The following is a 27,170-nucleotide window of genomic DNA, read 5'->3' as shown; positions in this document are numbered from 1 at the left end:
ACTACCTCTCAGTGGAGCAAAGGCCTGGAGTGTAGGACCAGTGTCCACATGAAGAACCAGATATGATAGGCCACAAGATTGGGAAGCCATTCAGGCGCCCATCTGAGAGAATCAATGGCCAAGTGAAGAATTGAAAGTGTAGACTGAGTCAACTGGAATGGAGATTTATTGATCCTCCAAAAGCAGAGGTGGATTAAAGGGGGGTTCCCCTTCTAGTGGCCGGAGCACACTGCTTCATTGGGCATTCCTGTAGTGGGGGTGGACCGATGACGAGTCAGGGGATGGAGGTTTTAAATGAATGAGACTGTTGTGACAATTACTTGTAGACTGACGCCTGTCCAACGTCTACTTGACACAAATGATGCAAGTGCCTGACTGTAACTCTGAGTGTTACTGTGTGTCTGTCTTTTGTGTGCGGCACTACAAGATACCGCTGGGAATGAATGTTATTCCTGTACGGGATAATGTAACCACTGTGTAAATCCTAAGGCTGCTAAACGTCTCTGGAGAGCTCTGTGATCGTGTAATAGGGATGTGGCCGTGTTTTCATAAGTTACACCGTTGTGTAATAGCCTCATAGGGGGCATAATGCACATTATTTACAGACCCATGTAATGTGCTGTATAGTAATACTTGCATTTCATGGATAAAATTAGTATGAATGGTCTAGGTTTCAATTACTGCTAATGTGCAAAAAGTCAGAACTTTGAAGCCTCTGCATTGTGCTGCTTTCCAGAAACCAGTTACTAGATTTCTATGTAATGCCGCACAATAGTGTAAAGCTCGGGACCTATATGTATTGTAGGGGGGCTTCATTTTGTTTCATTAAATGTCTCTTCCGGTATGCATTGCTTCTCTGTAGCTGATCTCCCTCCATAGAAGGAACAGTTGGTAACTGTTCTATAATTTGTAGGTTTGTCTTCCAGTAATGCTGGAATGTGCATTTGGATCCATACAATTATGCTGGGGAAATGTCACAACGTTGGTTTCCATATCCTGTGTGTTGCAAGAGCTGAGATACTGTTTTCTTTTATAGTCTGCTCTGTTAGCTTTAGTCTCTCTGGGCCTGTTACAGAGTTGGAAGTAAATTGGTCATTGTTGCACAACAGTCATTATCGGAGTGCAATTGCAACAGCCCGATGCTAGGTACAAAAGAGACGCCTAATACAGCCCATGACATCCAGGTCTGCATAGCCCCAATTGCCTTAGCATGTACTGAACATTGCCCATGTAAAAACACCCCATTACAGCCCAGTTCCACCTCTTTGGTTGTACCTGTAGATGCTATCAGTATGCGTATATGTCTATGCATCACCCGTACTTAAGTTTGTCTATTTCCAGAACATGCACTGTGATTTCACAAAAGATACTGTATACTCCACATATAGGCATACGTTCAGGTCTACATCAGCCCCAAAATGTTTTAAAACCCTCTGGGGTACTGGGAATGTAGGGATATCTGTGTGTGTTGTGTGGTGTTTTTTTTTTTTTTCTTCTCTTGTTTTGTTTTGTTTTTTTAACCACTTAACTGACTATTTATTTAGCCGAAAACCGCTCCGAAATTGTCGGGTGTTTCTGAGTGAATTAGGTGAAAAACATGAATTTAACCCTATCCCAAATGATTTTAGTAAAAAAAGAAAAAAAAGAGGAAAAAAAAGTTTTTTTTCTCCCAAACATCGAAACATCGATCAGGAACATTGTGACCATCAGAACATCGTGACCATCGCGGTGTTCATTTGAAAGCCGGGACAGTCTGCAGGCATTGGCGTTTCTTTAATGGGTGCAGTGTGTGCGGTGCACACATTGCACCCATTTAAATACTTACCTTACCGGAGTCCAGCGGAAATCGCCGGCAAAATGGCCTGCCGCGCATGCGCGGTAGCCAGATTGGTCTCTGGATCAATGCGGGTGCCATGTTTCTGGAGACCTGCGCATGCGCACTAGACTCCGGCCCACCTGGAGGTGCACACGGGCCCCCTCCTCTGTAGAAACGCCTCTGCCTGCAGGTATACAGGGGGGTCAGGGGGGTGGCCTGGGAGGGTTTATTTACACTCCCCAGCGGCTGCCATTCTCTGCAGCCGCTGGAGGGCGGGTTCCTGTTGTGCTGACCGATCAGCATTGATCGGCAGACACAGGGGGAGAGTGCAGGGAGGCAGTGGGACCTTCCGGTCCCTCTGACAGCAGCAGCGGAGGGAAGTTTATCTTCCCTGCCGCTGCTAACACTCTCTCTATCTGACTGGTCGCATCCAGTGCAACCAGGTCAGATAGAGCACTTGCAGGCATGGTTGCATCTGATGGTTAATAGGCCCTACACACTGGGCGATATTAGTGAAAGATATGAACGATCTCGGTGTGGAGGCACCAGCGATGAACAATGCGCGGCGCCGCACTCGTTCATCGCTGGTTCCCTGTCGCTTGTGCATGCAGGCCAATATGGATGATCTCGTCCATATTTGCCTGCACTGTTATGGAGCCGGGTGACGGGGGGAGTGAAGAAACTTCACTGCCGCCGAGTCGCCCGTATCTGCCGTCGGGCAGCTCGTCGGCTGATCGCGCAGTGTATAGGGCCCTTAAGTCTAACCAGGATTACAATAGTTAATATTCACAAGCATGCAGCCAATCCATTCTTGAGGAGTTAGTGACATCACTTGGGTACAGAATGGCTGCCTCCATGGTATGTAGGCTAGGGGTCTATTTACACTTTACCCTTTTTTTTTTTTTTTCTTTGTATATGGCAATTCTGTAATATATCTTTGATTCTTTTACAGGCGATGACAAATATGGCCGTAAAATTGTTGTGTTCAGTGCCTGCCGCCTGCCTCCCTGTCACCAGCTTGATCACGTCAAACTCCTGGAGTAAGTAGCTGTAGTAATCCCAGCACATTGTGTGGTCAGCATGCCTGCCGTGTTACCAGCTAGAGTCATTAATCAGTCTCCGGTTATTACACTCGGCAGCTGGCTAATTCAGTCAGATGTTTTCCTCCTTGTGGTAAGAGATCACACCATATTTGGTGCTTGACCTTGCATTCCATGCTGTTTTATTGCTATTTCTGTTACCCCCCCCCCCCCCCCCATGTGTTCCAGCCTAATCCAAATTGTAGCTTAGAATGGCCGCTAATGGCCTCTCTCTCTCTTCTTTTGATCATGAGGCCTCTTTCTCTACCCTGCCCCCAAAACATTTCATACTTAAAAGCCATTAAGTGCACAAGATACATGAAGTGTGGTTATACATAGCAGAAACATTAGAACAAGAATGTATAACTTGCATACACTTTGGTCTCCGATGGCCTCATGAAACTGCACTAACCCTTATACATGGATGTGTTTGTTCTCTGTTCTTCAAAACCTGGCTACATACAGAGGAGCAGAGTATTGACGCGTATGTCCGGGATTCCGGCGTCGGTATCCTGACCGCCGGGGTCCCGACTGCCGGCAATATAACTACATCCCGTATGTCCACGTGCAGCAAGGTTTATGCCAATGTAAGGGCAGTACGAGAGCCTGAACAGTAGCAGCAGCATAGTAGGAGGTTCTTGTCAGGAGTCTCACACCCTAAACAAAGTTCAACACAGCCAAGTTTTGTGTTTAATTATCTATAGCAGGGGTTCTCAAACTCGGTCCTCAGGACCCCACACGGTGCATGTTTTGCAGGTAACCCAGCAAGTGCACAGGTGTATTAATTACTCACTGACACATTTTAAAAGGTCCACAGGTGGAGCTAAGTATTTCACTTGTGATTCTGTGAGGAGACCTGCAAAACATGCCCTGTGTGGGGTCCTGAGGACCGAGTTTGAGAACCTGTGATCTATAGGATCAAAGCGTATTTGGTCATAATACAAGAATAGGAATGAACTGTTATTCTAAAGCAGAACTTTCAGTTGAGACAGTAGATGTCACGTGGCTGTCGCCATAAATAGATATGGAATTCCAGATTCCAGCACTCTTCCTGTCTGCTGTGTCCTCTGACATAGACTTCCCTGCTTGTATACCCCGCATAGGGAAGGTAGGGATCACTGTTAGGAGAAGATTGCAGACCAGAAAAGCACCCGCTCATGACTCTTCCATTGCACATGTTGGAGGTAAAATGTGAGGATACCAACTTGTCAACCACAAAAATGCATGTGCTTATTACTCCCCTTTTTAAAAAAGTAAAGTATATTGAATAGGTCGTAGATATTTCATTGCAAATCACAAAGTTCTATTCTATTGCATTCCAACACCGGCTCTGCACTTCTGGGCCACAGTATTATCAAGGTTCCGTGATGGAGCCAGGAGAGCCTTCCCCTGCATTGTGCGGCCACAGGTCCCCCTATAAATAATGTTCGTAAATAATTCTAAGCAGATTCCCAGGCTTTCCCTATGATTTGGCTCCTAAATTCTGCACACATTTGGCCACCGGTGGTATGCTAACGGACAGCTTGGAATAAATAGTGTAATGAATAGTTAGAAACCTGAATCGTGGAGAAAATGTTTGGCAATAACAGCAGGATACAACGACCCTATCATTTGTAGTGCAGTCCTGATGAGACACGTGTGGCCGCTCTGTGGCATGACCTTTGCTTTTCCCCCGCAGGTACCTGAAGCACACATTGGACCAGTACGTTGAGAGCGATTACACACTGGTGTACCTGCACCATGGCTTGACCAGTGATAACAAGCCATCTCTGGGTTGGCTTAGAGATGCATATCGAGAGTTTGACCGCAAGTAAGAATATGAGCTGTATGTTTAATGTACGGTCACAAGATGTATTGTCGCCTAGCTGTGCTCCGTCCTCTTTCTGGCAGTGCTCTGACCTATTGTCACACAGTCTATGGTATTGGAGGCAGTGGTGGGCCTATAATTTTCTTTAAGACAAATCAATGGTGTTCACTGTACATTGTTAACAGACCTCATAATGCTTCATTTACAATGTCTGTATGTTAAAGTGCACATAACTCATATTTGGGTAATGGCATAGTGACCGTACAGCAAGCTGAGTGGTGTGACAAAATCTGGGCATTGACCATTTTCAGATGTTCTTTATATATGAAGTAGTACGCCGTGACACTTAATTTCTATATTTGTAGTGTGTGTGTGTGTGTGTGTGTGTAGACAAAAGTGATTGGATACTGACAGCAAATAGATCAATGAGATTTTTTTTTTACATCGGTACAGTACTTTGTAGGTCCACCATGTGCAGTGATTACTGCAGACACCCTTCTTGTCAAAGTGTCCACAAGTTCCTGGACAACAGCAGGCGGTATGTTATCCATTCCTCCTTAAGTACAGTGACCAACAGCGACACTGAAGAAGGTCGAGTCGGCCAAGAACGGACCCGTTGCACCAATTCATCAGAGGTTCTCATTGGGGTTAAGATTTTGACTCTGAGCTGGCCAGTCCATGCGGGTTACTGAATGACATGACTGGTGGCGTTGTCATCCTGATAAAAACATTTGTCATCTCTGTAGGACTGCCACAATGTAGGAAGCACAGAGTTATCGAGAACCTCTCTATACTTCAGAGGTAATGTGACCATGCACTACAACTAGTGGACCCATGCCAAACCAGCTGAAACAGCCCCCCAGCATAACGCCACCACCTCCAGTGCTTTATTATAGGTACTGTACTCTCTGGCATCAGGCGTTCTCCTGGCAATTGCCAAATTCAAACACGTCCATCTGATCTGAAAAGTGTAAATAGTGAATAGTCACTCCATAACACTCGCCACCATTGTCCCACTGACTAGTTTATGCGCTTTTTTTCTTCTTTTTTTTTTTTATCGAGTATTTTTTTTTATTGTTTTAAAAAACATAGTAACAAATAATAGAGAAAAGACAAAAACTAACATACAAATAAACCGTTGTAAAACCATGCCTGTGCTCTTCATGTGTCGCCTATAGACATTAACAAGACTGTGAGTGAGAGGCATATCCAGACATCAGGCGCATAAACACTAAACAGTTCCACAGGCTGTAGTCAGAGAGTATTAAGGGTTCTAAATTAAGTTAGCCAGCGACCAAACATAAGAGACATTTCATCAATAAATTGAAAGGATATACATATACTGTTCATCAGAATATTAAAGAGAAATATAAACCAAGTGACGTGCTTAGGTGCGTGCTGAGATGCGTGGGAAATAGGCCGGTCCGTTAAATATAACACATCCATCTAGTATTTATGGCTAAGGATCAATAAAGTGCCGAGAGTTCTTCTAGGGGCCCCATACCTTATCAAATTTCATTGGGCAGTTGCGTTTATTATACATGAAACGCTCATGGGAGAGAGCAGTATTCACTAGGGCAATCCACTTAGCAGATGACGGAGGGGCAGGAGCCATCCAGTTGCGGGTTATACACACGCAAGCTAATGTTAAAGTGTTATTGACATAAAGACAAGAATGAGACTGGAGGTATTCCTGTAAATCGAGACCAAATATGCAGATACGTGGAGTCATCAGCGGAATCTGTATACCTGTGTGACACACAGAGGCCGTAACATCCCTCCAGAAACCATCCACCCCCGGGCACTGCAAAAGCAGGTGCCAGAACCCAGAAGCTGGAGCAGAACATTTCGGGCAGTTATCAGAAGCCGAGCCTTCAAACTTAAACAAACCACAAGGAGTCCAGTAGACCCTATGTAGGATATACAGCTGTACCTGCTGGAATCTAGCACTCGCCTTGGCCCCACGTGAGGAGGCCAGGATATGGTCCCAATCCCCATCATCTAATGTACCCAAATCTTGTACCCATTTAGCTCGGAGGGCTCTCAGCCCATCCGACCCAGAGGAGGAGAGGAGGGAGGAGTTGAGAACAGAAACCCTTCCACGAGAAGGCAACGTACGGATTATTGTATGAACAGGGGATTCAGAGAGTTGTGGAGCAGAGCCCCGCCACTGCGCCATCAATGCATGCTGGAGCTGCAAATACCGAAAAAAATAATGCCTAGGGATGGCAAACGTAGTAGATAAATCAAAACTATGGAGCACCCCACCCTGGTAAAACTGTTCCAAGGCAGACACCCCAAAGGAGGCCCAGCCAGAGTTACCCTCTAAACCATAAGTTTCAGAAAAAGACATATTGTTCCAAAGTGGAGAGCAGGGGTCTACAGTGGAGTCTCCCAGCAACTTCCCAGTGGCCAGCCAGACTCTACAAGCCTGTTGTAGTAATGGGGGGAAGAGAGGACAATGAAGTACGTGCTAGTAAAAACTGCAACGGAGAAAACGCTATGCCTGATTTATCCAAAAGAGCCACTGGGAAATTCCCATAATCCCCCGGAGTGACCCATTCACTTAGTTGTACCAGCTGGGCAGCTAAATAATATAGGTGTATATCCGGCAATGCCAGACCACCCTACACTCTGGGTCTACAAAGCGTTTTGTATGCAATACGGGCCCGTTTAGCTCCCCAAATAAAAGAGGCAATATAATGGGAAATCAACAAAAAATGGGAGACAGGGATATAAACTGGAGCATTCTGCAGTATATAAAGACATTTAGGTTGGATGACCATTTTAACAATGTTCACACGACCCGTAACAGTCAAAGGGAGTTTCTGCCAGGTTCACGTTTTTACGCGTAAATTATCAATCTGGGGGGTCAAATTCAAGGCGCCAAAATCTTTAGGAGAATGAGAATTTGAATACCAAGATATTTAAACTAGGTACACCACTTAAGGGGAAAGTCGTAGGAGAGGGAAGGTGATGTAGAGGGGCTCAACGGAAAACCACTGAATTATCCCAATTAATACAGATACCCGAGAGAGTAAAACTCCCGTACCAATTCAAGAAGGGCGGGCAATGAAGGGGAGAGATCCTTCAAAAATAATATCATGTCGTCCACGTATAAACCAATTTTTTTTCCTCTTGACCCACAATATGAAGCCCAGTAATATTCACGGCAGCCCTAACAGCGCAAGCCAAGGGCTCTATGGTAAGAGCAAAAAGTAGCGGGGACAGAGGGCACCCCTGTCGAGTCCCCCTCCCCAGCAGAAAAGACTCAGTAGTGAAGTCGTTGACGACAACTCTTGCAGCCGGACAGGAATACAAGATCTTAACCCAGGACAACAAATTCAGGCCTATCCCAAATCTTACAAGAACCTCCCAGAGATACACCCATTCCACAGAATCAAAGGCGTGGGCAGCGTCCAGAGAAACAACAATCGCACCGTCCAACTCATCACCCGCCAACTGCATATACGTAAATAAACGTCTGAGATTAACCGTGGTAGATCTGCCTGGCATTAAGCTAGTCTGATCAGAATGGATCAACTCCAGTACCACATTGTTAAGCCGGAGCCCAAAATTTTGGCAAGCATTTTTATGTCCGTTGACAGCAAGGAGATAGCACGGTACGAGTCTAAGAGGAGGTGATCTTTACCCGGTTTCTGTATCAGCACCACCAGCGCCTCAGCCATAGAAGGGGGAAGAGTACCATCCTGCAACAAAGATTCAAAAATTAACAAAAGTTTGGGGTAAAAAAAATCCAGATGAGTTTTATACAGTTCAATAGGGGGAACATCTACCCCCGGGGGCCTTATTACTGGGAAAGGACCTAATGGCATTTCCAACCTCCTCCAATGTGATGGGCGCTTCCAAAAGATGCCGGGACTCGGGACTCAGGGCGGGAACCTCTATCCTGTTCAAAAAATCAGATAATGCTGAATGTGTGTACTGCACCCTAGAGCTATGAACATCCAGAAAGTGTGCATAAAAACTAGAAGCTATAGAAGGGGTATCTGTACAAACAACGCCAGACATGCTCCTAATACTATGCACAGTGGTGGGGGCCCGCTCCTGTCTAGTCAAATAGGCTAGAAATTTTCTGGACCAATCCCCCTGCAATTAAAGATCATGGGCGCGAAACAGTAGACATCTCTTTGATTTATCAAGAAGTAAATCCGTCCATTGCTTATGAATAATCAGCCATTCCACCCGATCCGCAGGGAGGCCGCTATACAAATAAGTCTGTTCAAGTTCACCACTCCTCCTCAGATCTCCTACTAAATACCTTCAAGTGGGCGACTCTGGAAATTAATGAAAGCCTTATAGGCGTCCCATACCAATGGGGCATTATGGCAAATAGGGTTATTAGTAAAAAAACTCTGCACCCATCTGAGTCAACCAAAAAGGGTTAAACCTCCAAAAGGATGCCCCCCTAGATATATCAAAGCACAAGGATAACAATATAGGGGAGTGATCAGATATCCCATGTGGCAAATATCTCACTGAGGATACACAGGGAAGTAATGAAGCAAGTATGCAGTGCCATATCTATGCGGGAGAATACTCCATGGGAACTTGAAAAACAGGAGAAACCGCTGACAAATGGATTTCACAAGCGCCAGACATCCACAAGACCCAGCTCGGAGATCAGGCGGGCAAAGGCAGTCGGTCCAGTAGACGCACTCTGGGCAGCAGGCCTCCACCTATCAGCAGCCTCATCCAAAGCAGCATTAAAATTACCAATGCATACAGCAGGGACAGAGGGAAATTCCTGCATAAAGGCACATGCCTTCGCAAGAATTCCAGTTATAAGGGGTGGTGGGTGGTGGGGGTGGGGGTGGGGGGGGGGGAGAGTGTGTGTGTGTGTGTGTGTGTGTGTGTGTGTATATATATACATATGTGTGTGTGTATATATATATATATATATATATAGATAGATAGATAGATAGATAGATAGATATATATATATCCTTGCAGCAACAGTCTGCACTCACAAGCTCTCATCCACAGCGTTCTCCGTGCCAGTTCTAAAAGTGACATGCAGCTCCCGAATATGAACGGCACTGGAGTCAGATTTTTTGCAAAATTATTGTATTAAATGGCCATTTAATACAATAATTTTGCAAAAAATCTGACTCCAGTGCCGTTCATATTCGGGAGCTATATATATATATATATATATATATATATATATATATATATATATATCTCAAGTAGCACAAATGGAGAACTGTGTATTGTGCCAGCTAGAAACGCGTAACATCCTAAAGGGTCAATTTGGACCTTAGTGCATACAAAATTCATATTTTTATGAATCCGTTGCGATAGACCCCTAGAATTAGAATGGAAGGTGGAGTGAAATGCCCACCACACCCAAGGTATCTTGAGTGAAAGAACTCTGCTGCCAATAAGATGCGTCTCCATAAGGCAAACCAAACCCGGATTTTGGGTCTTAATATACTTTAAAACTAGAGAACGCTTGACCTTATTAAGGCCGCGAACGTTCCACCAGATGATGTTTACCATAGTGACGCATAGAATTGGAGTACAGAAACACTAAGCCAGCAGAACCCCATCACGGCACCAGCCACCCCCCACGCAGAAAGAGAACAGACATAAGTCAGCACGCAGAATACAAAACAGCACAAGAAAAGCACATACAACAAAAAAAACAAAGGTAAGAAAAATAACAAAACCCAACTACCCCCACCCCGCATACCAACCCAAACATAGGTACACCTATTCCCAAACATTACAATGACTCCAGAAGAGAGTCCGACTATAAGAGAAAAATCAACTAACTGCGGGGGCAACGAAACCCCATAACCTATAGGACATGAAGTCCCCAGCCTATCATCAGAATCATACCAGTAACAAATATGTAAATAGCGGCCCTGCCAAAAAGCATTATCGGAACCATCCAACACTAAGGGACCAATCAATAAATGCTAGAAAAGGAAAACCTAAGCAAGGAATATGTATAAAAGTTTCTCAAGGTGGAGCAGCGCGGTGATTAGGCTGCAAGTCAGTCCAAGCCGAAGCTTCCCTTGGAGTGTCAAAGAAATATGTGCGGTTGCCAGACACCACCCTGAGCCGCGCATGGTATAACATAGAATATTGTAGTTGCAGATCACGCAGCCTCTGTTTAACCTGCGTATACTGTGAACGGGATTTCTGGACCTCAGACGAAAAATCCTGAAACACGGCCACCCTCTGACCCCCATGTTCCATCGACCCTTTAATCCTGGCAAGACGTAGAATAGTATCCCTGTCCTTGTAATGAAGGATCTTAGCGATTAAAGGTCCTGGGCTGCGCACCCGGAGGAAGGCGGCGGGTAGGAACTCGGTGGGGTCGCTCAATATCAAACTGTGGGGTAAACGACTCCTTGCCGAATGTGGATAATAACCAGGTCTCCAGAAATTGTTCCGTTTGGGAGCCCTCCTCCTTTTCGGCAAGGCCCACAAAGTGAACATTATTCCGTCTGAGGCATCCTTCGATATCCATCAATTTAAGTTTGCACGCAGACATCTGTGATTCCAGGGAAGTAAGTCTGGCAGGAATAGGCGTATAGGAGTCTTCCAGCGTAGAAATGCGGTTCTCCATCTCCCCAACCCTGTCCCTGAGCTTCTGCATATCTTGGCCACTCCGCCACTTTATCTGTGAGACGTTTCTCAGAATCCGTAATGGCTTGTAAAAGTTGAGACATAGTGACTTCAGCAACTTCCGCCATGTTGGGAGAAGGGGGAGAGGAGGCAGATGACGACGGAGATGAAGATGCAGAGGAAGCAGGAGGCCGTTCTACGTGAGCAAACTGCGCGAGACGGGCCGCAGCAGAGGCGCGGCAACGCCGGACCATCAGGCTAACACAGCAGAGCAAGGGAAGTGAAGGTTATTTTATAAATCTTCCAGCAGACACTGCAGAGATATGTAATATAAATCCAGAGAGAGTAAGGAGCGTGGAGAGAATTCCCCTCAAGGAGTGCACAGTTCTCTCAGAAACACATGGTGAAATATAATGAGACTCAGTAGGGGCGTATGCAACACAGGAGCACAGAGGGGGAGGGAGAGGGGTACACCACCACTCACCACCCCACAGAGTCCAGGCACCTTCAGCAGCAGCAGAAACAGGCAGACTGATGATCCGAATGGCCACAGGAGACAGCACAGAGATTCTGGAGATATCACCCCCACAAACAGGCCACACAGTGCAGCAGGCACTGCACTCCTCGGCAGGAGAGGCTCCAGTGACCCTGGTACAGGTCTGGTAATACAGAGAGCGGGCAGCGGGAGAGGTGCAGGCGGGAGCAGGGCCGCGCTCTCCGCCGATTCCAAAATGGCACCCGGCAGTCCCGCACAGACAGCGCGTCCGGATCAGCAGCTCCAGCACGAGGAGGGGAGACCAACTTGCAGGACGTGCAGGCGGCGGTCCTCGCAATCCGGTCCCCAGAAGTCAGGCTGGCCGGGAGGAGGGAGCAGGGCACACACAGCAGGCTACAGCGGCTCTAGGATGGCGCCCGTCACAGACAGGCCGCGTCCAGTCAGAGCAGCGCGGCACACACAGGGGGTCAACACGCAGCGGTGAGACACAAGATTCCCCTCAAACCTGGTCAAGAACTACAGGAAACGTTTGACCTCTGTAATTGCCAACCGAGGTTATATTGCAAAGTATTGAGTTGAACTTTTTGATTGTCCAAATATTTATTTTCCGCAAGATTATACAAATAAATTATTTAAAAATCATACAATGTGATTTCCTGGGTTGTTTTTTTCAGATTCTGTCTCTCACAGTTGAAGTGTACCTATGATGGAAATTACAGACCTCTCTCATCTTTTTAAGTGGGTCAACTTGCACAATCTGCGGCTGTCCAAATACTTTTTTGCCCCACTGTATATACATAGAGATAAAGAGGGTAATTCAGACCTGATCGCTAGGGTGCGTTTTTTGCATCCCTGCGATCAGGTAGTCGCCACCTAAATGGGAGGGGGAATTCGCTGTGCAGGGGTGCGATCGCATGTGCAGGAGAGCTGCACGAACAGAAATTTGTGCAGTTTCTGCTCAGCCCAGGACTTACTCAGCTGCTGCGATGATCGGGGCTGGAGCGGACGTCACAATTCCTCCCACAAAACGCCGAGTCCCTCTGCGTTTTTCCGGACACTCCCTGGAAACGGTCAGTTGCCACCCACAAAAACGCCCTCTTCCTGTCAATCTTCTTGCGATCGCATGTGCGGTCCGATTTTTCGCACCATCCCGGCGCTCCCCGTTGCTGCGGGCTGTTGCGCCTGCGCATTGCGAAAACCCACAGCAGCGATCAGATCTGAATCAGCCCCTAAGTTCCAGCCAATCAGCTCGTAACTGCCATGTTACAGGCTGTGTTAGAAAAATGACAGGAGCTGATTGGTTGGTACTTTATCTCTCTACAAGGCTTAGAACCTCTGCCCACAGTATTTTGGCATTTTCTCTTTCATCCACTAGGGGACACTGGAGTCCTATACAGTAGGGGTGTGAAGCTTGCAACCGGAGGTGTGGCACAATCTAAAATTAGCATTGTGTGCACAGCCGGCTCCTCCCCCTTCACATCCCTCCTCCCTCAGTTTGGAAAATTGTGCCAGGAGGAAGAAGCACAAGATGGGAGCTCCTGCTCCATGAAGACAATTTACTTATTTTATTTATTTATATTTTTGATTTGTATTGTTTTATACTGGCCCTGTCCCTCCTAACTAAAAGGAGGGTGCAGGCTTTTTCCTAATGAAAGCTGCCCAATCCCACCTAAATGGAAGGAGGGTGCAGGCTTGAGCACAGAAAAAAAGACGATGCCCAATCCCACTTAAATGGAAGGAGGGTGCAGGCTTAACTAAAAGAATAAAGGACTCCGTCCACCTAGTAAAAGGAGTACAAGTGTCTGCAGTGTGGAGAGACGAGGATCCCAGCTAAAGGGATCTAGATCTCTCAACGGGAGGAGGACTCTGAGGTGTCGTGAGTACTGGTGGTAACAGAAGCCCTAGTTTCTTAGCCCCACACCACGCTGCTGCCATCTGACTATTTATTAGAACAATGGCAGCGCGGCGTCCCCCACTCTCCCTCCCTCCACAGCTTTATCCAGTACCTCCAGCCAGCTCTCCCTGCGTCCCCTCTTTAGTGAGCGCTGCGTCATTTTTTTTTTTTACACACTGATCTCCCTTGTTAACAGCGGTGGGGAGATCAGTGTACCCGCAGCAGGGGTAGCAGGAGTGAGCGGACGTAAGAACGAGGCACATGCGATCATCCCCCTCCCGCCGCCGCCTCCTCACGGAGACACTGTCACAGTCTTCCAGCCTCCCGGCCAGCTGCAGCCGTCTCTTCCCGCTCCTACGCTGCACATGCGGCGAGGTAACTCCGCGGTGCAGCATAGGGAGGAGATCGGGAGAGACGGTGTTGTGTGAGCGGCGGGGTGGAGGGTGACTCATGCAGCAGAGGCGTCTCGCTATGGGACGCGCTGTGAGGACAGGAGGCCACGGCAGACTAGGCGCTCCATCGTTTCCTAACGTGGAGCACGTAAACCAACTAGCGCTGGGACATTAGGGGCTCAGGGTACCTTTGTAAATGTAATTGAGGTGTCACAAAATTTTCAAATGCGGACATTTTTCGGGACTAAGAGGCGCCAAACGTCACTGTTAGCAAGAACACGCCCCTCTTCGTGGGGACATGAGGTCTGGCCAGTCAGAATAGGGGGTGGGGCTTATATTAAAATATGAGTGCTCCCTCTACTTATGAGAAATCTGGCCTGTTAAAAATAGAGGATTTGGCTCCCTCTTCTGGTGAATAGTGGTTGCTGCTGCAAAGGATCCTCCTGTATATTAATCATAGATCTTTATGCTTTATATTTTCAAGGACTTCTATTTAAAAGATCCTGTGAAAATAAAGGGATGCAACTGAACATCAACCCCGCTCATAAAAGCTGATTCACAGTTGGAGGTGCAAGGGTTGTAAGACGGCTGTTATATGGAAGATAATAATAATAATTTAATTCTGAAGACACAGCCGGCCAGGTAAAGGCTATCGTTTGCATCATCCCTACGGTCTTTCTCTACCTAATTAAAAGGGTGAAAGTACCGCTGAATATTCTATATGTGTGTGTCTGCTGTTTCAGTCAAAAGCACCAGCCAAGCCCGCTAAACCAGATTGCGGTTGCAGAAAGCGTGAAGGAAGGGAACACGCTCAACTTTGCAAATAGAATAAAACTAAGATTGGTGGAGGAATTTCTCATCAGGTTAACGCCACCCACACATACAGAAACGAATGTGCGCAAGGCAGTTAAGAGACCTCTTCCTATTATACCGGAAGGAGGAAGAGGGTCTTCTCATTGATACAGAGGAAGGTGAGTTTATTGAATCTAACCTAAGCGCCGATTTTCCAGAAAAGGACACGGCAATCTCAGGTCTTGAGTCTTTATTTGAAGCGGTAATGGAAGAAGAATTCGAATTGTTCGAATCCCAAAAGCCGCGTTCAGTAGTGTTTGCCATTCCTAAATCCCTCCAATCTCAAATGGAAGAGGCTTTTGGGAATCCCCTGACAAACATTTTCAATTTCCGGAAAAAAAAAGAATAAGGGGTCTCAAGTAACTTATCCCCTGCCTATGGGTGTAATGGTTAAGTGGGAGAACCCACCAGTAGTGGATGCTTCCCTAGGAAGGTTGTCGAAGAAGACAATCTTACCAATACTTAATGTGACTATTTTGCAAGGCAAAGTTTTGGTAGCAGCAGGTGCAACACAGAAACCTGCGATCATCTGAACTTGGGTCTACAGGGCCATGGGAGCATGGTCTGGACGTATTGTACAGGTTATTTATCTGTTTCATGCTTGTGTCAAGCCTCAAAGGATATTAGCAGGATAGCATCGCGCATCTCCGCATCGGCCATATCTGTTAGACGGATTTTATGGCTCAGAGAATGGCAGGGAGACTCTGACACCATGAAGGCGGTAGAATCCACCCCCTTTGGGGGTGAAATGCTTTTCGGTCTACAGTTGGACAAGTGGATTTTGCAGGCTACTGCAGGGAAGTCCACCTTTATGCCTACGCCTTATATAAGAACCACTCCACAGATACGGAGAGGTTATTTGGGACCAGTTTTTAATTTCATTAATTTAGATCACGGTCCTTTTTGAGCCCGGGGAAGAGGTTTCGGTACACAAGTACGTGGGGGCAGAGGAGAGGCCGCTCACAGGCAGCAACCAGAAAGCAGGATAAACCTGCTGACAAAACCGTGGCATGACAGCCTAACAGCTCACCTGGGGTCCCCGTTGGTGGGCTCACGTCTGGAAGGTTTTAGGAACATCTGGGCCACAACCTCACCAGACCTTTACATAAACAACATAATCTCCCAACAAACTGGATTTCCACAAAGACCTCACAGTCAGTTTGTTTACAACGGGATTGCCCCACTGCTCTCAGAAAGCATACAGGATGCATGTCTGCATATCCAAATCTGGGCTCCTCACCAGGCTGAGTAGGGTTCGCACTGGTGATGGATCGCTGCCAATTCTGGGCCTTGCCATTAGGTCTATCATCACAAATCTTTACGAAGCCCATGGCAATCATGGTTGCAGGATTGAGTTTGTTGAGTGTCACGATTGTACCATCTCTACACGATCTCCGGATCAAGGCATGGTAACAGTTGATCAAGGATGTTCAGACATCTCATCTATTTCTCATGCAACATGGGTGGATTGTAAATTTCCAGAAACCCATCCTCATGCCAACTCAACAGATTCAATTCCTCAGTCTCTTCTTGGACACGGTACACTTGGGAGTGTTCCTACCAGAGTGCAAGGTCCCGGTCCTGCAGAGCTTAGTGGCTCAGGAACTGCGGACACACACACGGTTTCGCTACACCTCTGTGTGCATCTTCTCGGAACAATGGTGGCATCGTTCGAGGCTCTCCAATACGGCAGACTTCATTTTCAACAATTCCAGATAAACCTCATTGCTTAGGGAGCAAGTTCGCACTGGTTTCTATATCGAAGAATCCGGTTTCCACCGTGCATACGAACCTCCTTAATTTGGTGGTTGTTACATAGGAATCTCGCAGCTGGCAAGAGATTCGGCATTTGGGATTAGAGGATCCTGACAACAGACGACAGTTTCAGAGGTTTGGGTGTCGTCTTAGAGGAACATCAGTTTCAGGGCAGATGGACGTTACTGGAGAGCAGCCTGCCCATGTACATTCTCGAACTGAGAGCGGTGTACTTAGCCGAAGACCTAGTCATGGGTCAACACGTCAGGATACGGTCGGACAGTGGCATTACGACGGCTTGCTTAAACCGTCAAGGAGGAACAATGAGCAGGAAGGCGCCAAGGGCTGACACAAGGTTCTTGTTGTTGGCAGAAAGGCGACGCATCATCCTCTTGGCAGTGTTCATTCCAGGGGATGAATACTGGGAAAGCAGATTCTCTCATGTCGCCAGGACAATTATCCGGGAGAGTGGTGCCTACACGGATGTTCGACATTGTGGTATGGAGATGGGGTCTACCTCAAGTGGACCTAATGACGTCTTGACAAAACCATCAGCTGCCCAGATATGTGTCCAGGACAAGGGATCCAGCAGCAGACGGAGTGGATGCATTAACGCTTTCTTGGTGTTGCAGGAGGGTTTACATTTTTTCTCCTTTCCCACTCATACCCAGGTTTCCGAAAGGGTTGAAAATTGAACGAATGTGGGCGATCCTGATCGCACCAGACTGGTCCCGCAGTTGTACTCAGAACTGCAAGGATTATTAGGGGAAGATCCTTGGCGGTGGCCTCGGTGGGAGGACCTGTTATATCAGGGACCGTTTCAACACCCAGTCCTGCACAGGTCAAGTTTAACGGCGTGGCTCTTGAAACCCGGATCTTAAGAGACAGAGAGATACCAAGAACGGCCATTTCTATGATGTTTGTCGCTAGGTAGCTGGTCACAATCATGTACTACTACATAGATTGGAAGAGATATATGGCCTGGTGTCAAGTACGTGGGTGGAATTCAACGAACTTCCACTTATCCAGACTTCTATTTTCCTTCAGGCCGGTCTAGAGGTAGAACTGATACTGGGCGTTCTGAAGGTTCAACTTTCAGCTCTCTCCATCCTATTTCTATGGCGGTTGGTATCCTTGCCAGAGGTCAAACCTTTTTACTGGGGGTTCTGAGCATATGTTCCCCTTTTCGTCCTCCCACTGAGCCGGGGGACTTAATTTTGGAGTTGGAGTTTTTGAGAACTCCAACTTTTGAGCCGTTTTCAAGAAAGACCTGAAATATCTCTCTTGGGAGATCACATTATTGCTTGCCTTGGTTTCGGCCAGGCGGGTTCATGAGTTGGGAGCCTTATAGGGTAGACGTCCCTTTTTCATTTTTCATGCGGATAGGACGGAATTCCGTACAGGAACAGATTTCCTTCCTAAGTTTGTTTCGGGGGTTCACGTAAACCAGCCATGCATGGTCCCCTCTTCCTAGGGTCTTGCAGATGGGTCTTGCAGATGGGGACGTCTCTTTGCATGTTGTCCGAGTTTTTAGGGGTATACGTGTAGGTTACATCGACTTTTCCGAAGGTCGGACCATTTGTTTTGTTTTTAGATGGGCCACGGAAGTTTTGGCCTGCACCTATGCAGTCTTTGTCTAGACGGATTTGACTTGCCATTCGGCAAGCTTATATTTCCGGTAACACAGGTTTCGGTTCAGGCGGGTGCTCCTACCACCCGATCAGTGGGGGCCTCATGGGCGGATGCCAGAGGTGCTTCCACTACTCAACTTTGCAGAGTGGCAACGTGGTCTTTAGCCCACACGTTCACAAATTATTACAGGTTTGATAACTTTGCGTCCGGAGACTCTAAGTTTGGACGTTTAGTTTTGCAGGCCACCGACAGCACTCCCTCCCTTGGGGATAACTTTGGTACGTCCCCTACTGTATAGGACTCCAGTGTCCCCTAGTGGATGAAAGAGAAAAGAGGATTTTGGTACTTACCGATAAATCCATTTTCTAAATCCTCTAGGGGACACTGGACGCCCGCCTCGGTGCTGTCAGCCTGCTGTGTTCGAAGTTTTTGTTTAAACAGTTCGTACAAACAGCGTTAGTTTTTCGGTTAACCGTTTCTTGGATACTGTTTGACATGTATGGTTCGGTTCCTCGCCAGGTGCTATAGTATCATGTCCTATTCTCTCAGTCAAATTTTTCAAACTGAGGGAGGAGGGATGTGAAGGGGGAGGAGCCGGCTGTGCACACAATGCTAATTTTAGATTGTGCCACACCTCCGGTTGCAAGCTTCACACCCCTACTCTATAGGACTCCAGTGTCCCCTAGAGGATTCAGAGAAATGGATTTATCGGTAAGTACCAAAATCCTCTCTTTAGAATGACCTGAAATCTAAAAATGTCAATATTTCAAAACTATGTACTGTTAATTTTTAGATTAATAAAATGGTGCACCGTGTTGAAGATGCTATAATTTATAACGATCCGGTCATATTTTACTCTGAATGAGCCCCAATGTGTAACAAAACAATCTTTGTGTTCCCATAATCTTGGCACCAAACTTCGCACTGTGGAGAGAACACAGAATATTACTGGGGTGTATTAAAATCCATCATCTTAAGTGTGAAGCGTGGCAGCATCTTATATGGTGCTTAGAACTCGGCTTATGCAGGAAACACCTTTACAAGTGTTATTCCTACGAGTCAGAGGGGAGAGCGCAGCAGTGTTTGATCTGGGCTGTATGGGCCTGAGATACAGCCCCACTGGTATCCGGGATCTTTTATCTTTGTCCATGCAGAAGGTGATACAGGAAACAATACTAACCTACACCAAGCCTGTAGATATCCCAGGGGCATCTGTAGAAGGGAAACCATATCAGCGGAGGCCAGGAGTGTGTTTGTTTCTTAATACCCCCCATCACAGCTCTGTTCTTGTGAAACTGCGGCCGAGTTAACAACTTCCTATGTTACTTTCAACAGAAATTGCAGGACAGTTTTTTTAGGACATGCTAAAACTAGGGCAGGACATGCTGGGATGTTTAGTTCCACATCGGCTGGATGGTTGAATACTCCTGCTCTACAGGGAGAAAGGAACACGTGGAAGGGTTGCTTATAGGAACACGGAGGTTTCTAGCTAGCATTTATCAAGTACATTCTATAAAATGATTAGTTTCTACGAGCAACTTCTCCGCTGTTTGGAAGGTTTGATAACTATCACCCCCCCTGTGACTTGCATGGTCCTTGAGAGCTGTATGTGTGAGGATTCAGCAGGGTATAGACTTTCTACAGCCTGGGAGGGGTAACAGTAATGATGAGGAAATGCGCACGATAATATCGATGGGTCATTTGTAGGTAGGGTAAATGTTTCTGCCCTCAGTGTGCACTGCACTTGGCCTTCTCCTAAAATGCTAATGTTTTCTGCCAATATATTTATTTGATCTAGTGACCCTTCATCTATTCTCATTCTCCTCTTTAGGTACAAAAAGAACATCAAGGCTTTGTATATTGTCCACCCTACAATGTTCATTAAGACATTGCTGATCCTGTTCAAGCCTATCATCAGGTACAGTCCTGTAGGGGGCAGTGTGTGATATCTATGTTCCTCCCCTATGTTTACTCTAAATATAAGCTTTCCTACTATATTATATGTGTGTGTATATATAACCGATAGTCATGAGAATGCAGCCACTGATTCCCCCAAAGGCAGTTACATTGCTGAGGCATGCTACGTATGTCAATCTTATGATTTATTAAAGTTTTGGCTGTTAATATGTTTCTCTCTGTGTAAGATATGACAGCCAGGTATTTAAGGTTGGAAACTGTCATACAAAACTCTGAATTAAATATGGACTGTAATAATTTGGCTTCTCTCTTGTTCTTGGTAGCTTCAAGTTTGGTCGGAAGATTTTCTACGCAAATTATCTGAGCGAATTGGAGGAAATTGTAAAGCTGGATCAACTGGGGATCCCAAAACCAGTACTCAAGTAATAACTATGGAGATTTCCTGTCTGCTGGGCTTCCTTCTTTTCTTTTTCTCTGTTTTCCTTGAGGTAACAGTCACTGGAGAGGACACACTGAGGGGTCTGTTCATGAAGCAGTGAAAGGAGTGGAGAAAAGGTCCAGTAGAGTAGCAATCAATCGGCTTTGAAAGAAGCCTTTGTCAAGTACATTCTATAAAATGTAAGGGAGATGCTGATTGGTTGCCATGGGCAACTTCTCCACTATTTTCACTGCTTCATGAATAGACCCCAGAGAGTGACACCTGGTTACCTGCTGACACACAGCTGCATTTGTCTATCATCCACCCTGGTTGACACGGTGACCTCGGTGTCATACTAAAACTTGTTTTTACTGCAGTTGCCCCAATCTACATCCCTCTACCATAGCAGCTTAGTTTCTTTGTTAGGTCCCATGATGTTGGGCAGAATTTTTTCTTTTCTTTTTTTTTTTTTCTTTTAAGAAGATTGGGCGTGGGGGGAGGCTCATGATTCTAACAATGGGGCTAATTCAGACCTGATCGCGATCAGGTCTGGACTACGCATGTGCCGGGATGCGACAAGTAGCTCCCTACCAGAGAGCAGGAGCTGCACAGGTAGGGAGCTACTTGTCAAGTACAAAAGCATCGCCGCTGTACGATGCTTTTGTACTTGTGCTGGGGGTGTGGGGTGAGTGGAGGGGGGAGTAGGGCCTGACATCTTTATCTTAGAGGACTCCCGAATGCTACGTAAGTCCTGAATATTGTTTTAGACACACTGCCACACAGGGAGGCCGCTTCCAAATGTTCCATGACGGTTAGTCTGGGGGGCATATGCATCTTGCCCTCCCCTGATCTCAGCTAGATAGACCAGTGCCTCCTGAACAGCGGGGCATTGTGTCTCAGTGATACAGGTGTGTGTGTGTGTGTGTGTGTGTGTGTGTGTGTGTGTGTGTGTGTGTGTGTGTGTGTGTGTGTGTGCAAACTTAACCACACTTGCAGGTTTCAGGTCTTGGGCAGCAAACGTTTTGCATAAAGCCGTCCCTGAGTATTTCCTCCCCAAGGAGCATTCTTGTTACATCCTCAGGATTAGCAGTGCTCGGCAAAGTGCATGAACTTACCGGTGTATCATCTGTCGGAACCCTCTGTTGCCACCACTCTGTTATGGCTAGGAGTTTGGTTACTTCCGTTATTTCTAAAAGGCTTGGTAAAGTATGAAACTGAGCAGCTATGGTGGCTGGTATGGAGGGTGTAAATAAGATTTAGTTTGACATTTAGTAGATTTAAGTACACAAGTCCTCTCTTTTCTCTGACTCCACATATCAACCCTTTCACTGCTCACACAACGTTGTCTGTTATATGGGCCATTGTAATAGAGTGTAATAAGGACTCCCACTATGAGGACCTCTTAATTTGCAGAGTCCTTCTGATTTCTGACCAAGCAATAATGTAATCTTGATCTCATCTCTGTAGATACGACGAGGTTATCCGCTCTGCATTGAAGCCCACACCGGCCAGCCAGAAACCCACCCCACCGCGGCCGCCCCTGCCGTATCAGCAGTTCGGAATCTCCCTTCAGCAGTGAGTATCTGGTACCATGCTCAGCATTTGTGATATTGTCCCATCTCCTATTCCCCCGTCATCCTCTCCTGTCTTCGCTGCAGGCTGAAAGACAAGCGCTCGGGCAATGAGAAGATTCCCCAAGTTGTGCAGGAGACCGTGTCTTACCTGCAGCAGAATGGTGAGTAGTGCAGCTTCTTGGATCACAGCTGGCAATCCATTGCCATATTTACTTCTGTACTTCTGTGACTGTAAACTGATTCTAATGCAGAGATTACGCTCATCCAATAATGGGACTTTCCAAGGTAGTGTGGTTTTAATGAGAACCTCATAATGATAAAGAACAGTAGACCATTTAGTTACGAATGTGATGTGAGGGACCTTAAGTATAACGTGTTCTACAAGAAGACTGTTCTCATTTATAGTGCGTAATTCCATAAAGAAAACGCATCAATGTGATTGGCCATGGAACATGTCAATCAAATATATTGAACTCGATCGAGTAATTTATGCTTTCCAGTAAATGCCCATTTTGACAACTTGGTGGTTCCTGGAAGAAGGAACAACAGTGCATCATATCCGTACAAGGTTGCCCAACACTGCAGTGTGTAGCCGCTGCATTCATGTATTGATGTATTCATGTACTATGCTGCGACGGATTCCTTTTAGATACACAGCGTCTCAGACGGAAGTGGGAAAACAGTTCCTGGCGGGAGACTCGGAGGAAACTGGTCATGAACTGGTCATGATGCTGACATCAACCTTAGGGATCGTGGCCTCATACTACCCCTGGAGCTTATTATCCCTAAGGCCTAGTGCTGGTGCACCCTAGGTGGAAGCCGCGTCAGCGACTGTTTGATAGTCTCCTCCCAAAGCAGTGCGGCTGTGTCCCTGTTCCCCCTCTATGCCGAACCGATGTTTTACCTTCTCCCCGTGCTCCGGCCACAGCCTGAACGTCTGCGGGACTTGCTAGTATATCCAACACAGACGCACGCTGAAACAGCACTGTACACGTGGGTAAGTGTTGTTGTGACCCGGCGGGGAGTTGTTGGAGCGACTGTAAGGTACGTATAAGACGCTTTTTAGAAAGATCACTCAAGAAAAATAGTAAGACTATAAAAATAAAATAAAAAAGCTCATGACTGCTAAAAACCAGCAGCCCATTGACCTTGGTCCGGCTCCTGCTGCACCAACCAAAAAAACGATTTGCCTGAACCAGGAGGCGGGGATATATAGACGGGCCCGTGGCATGCTGGAAGGCCAAAAGCTTGACCGTTTGGCGCAAATCCGCTGTCGTGTCATCATATGCCAATGTTATCCTGTGGATAACCTGTGGACCCTGCCGGAGAAATAGACTTTCTGGATCAGTTTATCATATTAACTGTTCAAATTAATAAAAATTAATTAAGACCCCCATCAAAGTGGTCTTTCCCCATGAGTCCTTAAGCTACCGACTTTTGATGCAAGAGGCTATGGCTAAGTGATCTTTTCCTGTGCTGTTTGATCTTCATTGTTCTGCATTATCTGTGTAGTGAAGTGATGGAGGAAATGTGTCCTTATCCCCCCGCAGATAGCCAGCGTGCTATTTCCTGACAAATAAAGGATGTACACCAGGAACTAGTACACGGTGTCTTTCGTAATAATAATCTGCATGCAGTAGATGTTGTATTAACTGCGATTTAATGCAGAACACAGGGCAGGCTGAGGGGTTTATTTATTAAGCGCAAGGTGACGCTTTTTACTAGCAAAACATGGCTAAATTTAAATTTCTGGAGAATCTGGTTTTATAACCCAATGCCTCATAAATAAACCCCTAACCCTCAACCTGCTGTGTGATGTATAGGTATAGCTTTATTGGGGCAGTCCTAGGAATTATTGTCATTGTTCAGTTAGAACAGGGGTAGGCAACCTGTGGCACTCCAGCTGCAGTAGAGTTACACATCCCAGCATGCGACGTCAGTTTTGCTGTTAGATCTTGTTAAAACTGTTGCAGGGTATGCTGGGGTGTGCAGTCCCACAGCAGCTGGTGTGCCACAGGTTGCCTACCCCTGGGTTAGAACAAGCCTAAGAACCATCCACTATTAATGACAGAACGTTCATAGTTAGTTTATAAAAACACGTTATCCCACATATGCAAAGAATTAATCTCAACCATGGAATTCTGTGTACAGAGATGCAGATTGCTCATTGGACTGTCCAAGCCCAAAATCTGCCCTGGCTGGAACAGACTGAGGGCCTAATTCAGACCTGATCGCAGCAGCAAACTTGTTCTCTAATGGGCAAAACCATGGGGGTAATTCAGAGTTGATCGCAGCAGCAAATTTGTTAGCAGTTGGGCAAAACCATGTGCACTGCAGGTGTGGCAGATATAACATGTGCAGAGAGAGTTAGATTTGGGTGGGTTATATTGTTTCTGTGCAGGGTAGATACTGGCTGCTTTATTTTTACACTGCAATTTAGATTTCAGTTTGAACACACCCCACCCAAATCTAATCTAAATGGTTTTGCCCAACTGCTAACAAATTTGCTGCTGCGATCAACTCTGAATTAGGGCCCTCATTCCGAGTTGATTGCACCAAGCAACTTTTTGCTGCTGGTGCGATCAACTAATCTCCACCTATGGGGGAGGGGGAGTGTATTTTAGCATAGCAGGGCTGCAAACGCTTGTGCAGCCCTGCTATGCTAAAAAAGTTTCACACAAAACAAGACTAGCCCTAGACCTACTTACCCTGTGCGACGGTCCAGGCTTTGACGTCAGACATCCGCCCTTCGTTTGCCTGGACATGCCTGCGTTTTTCTTACCACTCCCCGAAAACGGCTGGAAACGGTGAGTATCCGACCCGAAACGCCTCACGCCTGTCCATCATCTTGCGATTTGTCGCTGGCGTCGTCGTTGCCCAGCGGCAATTGTCGCCAGGCAATGACGCGCGTGCGCAATGCATCTGCCGCGCATGCGCATTTCCGGCCCGATCGCACCGCAACGAAGAACCGCTGCGTGCGAACGGGTCGGAATGACCCCCTAGGCCCCATGTGCACTGCAGATATAACATGTGCAGAGAGAGTTAGATTCGGGTGTGTTATATTGTTTCTGTGCAGGGTAAATACTGGCTGCTTTATTTTCTATTACGTTTTAGAGAATGCTGGGGTCCATATTAGTACCATGCGGTATAGACGGGTCCACCAGGAGCCATTGACACTTTAAGAGTTTGAGCTGGCTCCTCCCTCTATGCCCCTCCTACCAGACTCTGTTTAGAAAATGTGCCTGGAGGAGCCGGTCACAGCTAGAGGAGCTCTAAAGAGCTTTCTTGGTAAAAGTTTATTTTAGAGTTTTTTTATTTTATTTTACAGGGAGGCTGCTGGCAACAGCCTTCCTGCATCGAGGGACTAAGGGGGGGAGCAGTGTCCGCCCTGTGTCCGCCACTGTCTCCACTGACTGGAAACTGAGTTCCAGAGGGGCTAGATCGCTCCCCGCCACAGGAGAACGTTCACCCCAGTACCCAGCCGCCACCCCCTTGCAGAGCTGAAGTGTGGCGAGTGAGTCACCGTCCCCCTAACAAGTGGGGGGACGGTGTGAAGAAGCCGGCTACAGGGTAGGAGCGCAGTATTAACTGCGCTCCCGGACGGCTCAGCGGTACCTAGGTGCGGCGCTGTGAGGGGCGCCCTGAGCCTGCGCTTGACCCTACACTGACCAATCCAGCCTGTCTGGGTCCACGGATCTCAGCCAGCACACAAAAACCTCAGGCCAGTATAATCTTGAAGAGCGGGAAGACAGCGCCATTAAGGGGGCGGAGCTTCTCCTCAGAGCGGACCCAGCAGCGTTTCAGCGCCATTTCCCTGCCTGCAGTCAGATGCAAGTGGAAGATCAGTCCCTCCAATGCAACTCCAACTATCTGTACGGTACCAGGGAGTTGTAGAAGGGAGGGGAGGCTATGTAAAGACTGTCACCTATTAAGGGACACAGTCAGTGCTGGTTTAGGGTCTCCCTATACCTGTAATAGCGCTGTGTGTGTGTGTGTGTGTGTGTGTGTGTGTGTGTGTGTGTGTGTGTGTGTGTGTTGGCTCCAATCTCTGTGTCTCTCTGCCGTTCTTGGGGGGGAAACTCTGTCTGCACAGTACCCTGTGTGTATGTGGGGTGAGTGGTGTGTATTAGCAAACATGTCTAGAGACTCTTTCATATGCTGCAGAGGATTTATCTTCTCAGGAAGATCCCATCCCATGTAATCAGGATTGCATTGTTGTAGCGCAAATCCCAGCTAGAGAACCGGAGTGGTTAGCCTCTCTTAGGGGGACTATTTCTCAGATTTCTGAAAGGGTTACAAGAACTGAGCATGTAACTCAGGTATTGCAATCCTCTATGGCTGTATGGTGTGATACTGCTCCCTCAGGGTCCCCTGCGGTACATTCTCACAAACGTGCCCTTGCCAAGATTCTGCAGGATGACACGGACACCGATTCTGACACTGCAGACGGTGACGGGGATGTGTCGAGGGGGACGGCATCACTTGCTAAGGGGGTGCAGTTGATAATTGAGGCCGTACGGGATGTGTTGCACATTTCTGACACAACTTCTGAGCAGGTTGAGGAGGCCTTTTTCACGAATAGTAAGAAGGCCCCTCTCACCTTCCCAGCATTTAAGGAATTAAATGCTATCTTTGAAAAAGCCTGGGCAAATCTGGAGAAAAAATTCCAGATCCCTAAGAGGGTCTTGGTTGTTTTTCCCTTCCCAGAGGACGATAGAAAAAAATGGGAGTCTCCGCCGACAGTCCCGGGATCTTACCGCGTTGAAGGACCCGGCAGATTGCAAGGTGGATGCTATGCTCAAATCCATATACATAGCCTCAGGGACTATACTGTGGCCTACTATTGCCTGTGCATGGATTTCTAAAGCTATAGCCAGTTGGTCAGTCACTCTGCAGGAGGACTTGCCTACGATGAATAAAGGTGACGTTGATTTATTT

The 27,170-nt window shown here is 46.9% G+C and overlaps 1 protein-coding gene across 2 annotated transcripts in view; it reads left to right on the top strand.

Moving 5' to 3' along the window:
* ARHGAP1 (Rho GTPase activating protein 1) overlaps positions 1-27,170 on the top strand; it is a 96,122-nt gene that overhangs the window by 59,541 nt on the left and 9,411 nt on the right. For both annotated transcript variants that reach the window (XM_063944538.1, XM_063944539.1), the window contains exons 4-9: positions 2,769-2,856; positions 4,574-4,705; positions 20,155-20,241; positions 20,564-20,662; positions 22,126-22,233; positions 22,317-22,393. In XM_063944538.1, the coding sequence (XP_063800608.1) occupies positions 2,769-2,856; positions 4,574-4,705; positions 20,155-20,241; positions 20,564-20,662; positions 22,126-22,233; positions 22,317-22,393 (591 nt within the window). The remainder of the gene's footprint in view (positions 1-2,768; positions 2,857-4,573; positions 4,706-20,154; positions 20,242-20,563; positions 20,663-22,125; positions 22,234-22,316; positions 22,394-27,170) is intronic.

The sequence above is a fragment of the Pseudophryne corroboree genome, chromosome 11 (genome assembly GCF_028390025.1).
Source record: "Pseudophryne corroboree isolate aPseCor3 chromosome 11, aPseCor3.hap2, whole genome shotgun sequence".
Lineage (NCBI taxonomy): Eukaryota > Metazoa > Chordata > Amphibia > Anura > Myobatrachidae > Pseudophryne > Pseudophryne corroboree.
Note: the sequence above shows the minus strand (reverse complement) of the source record. Positions and strands in the feature narration are given on the sequence as shown.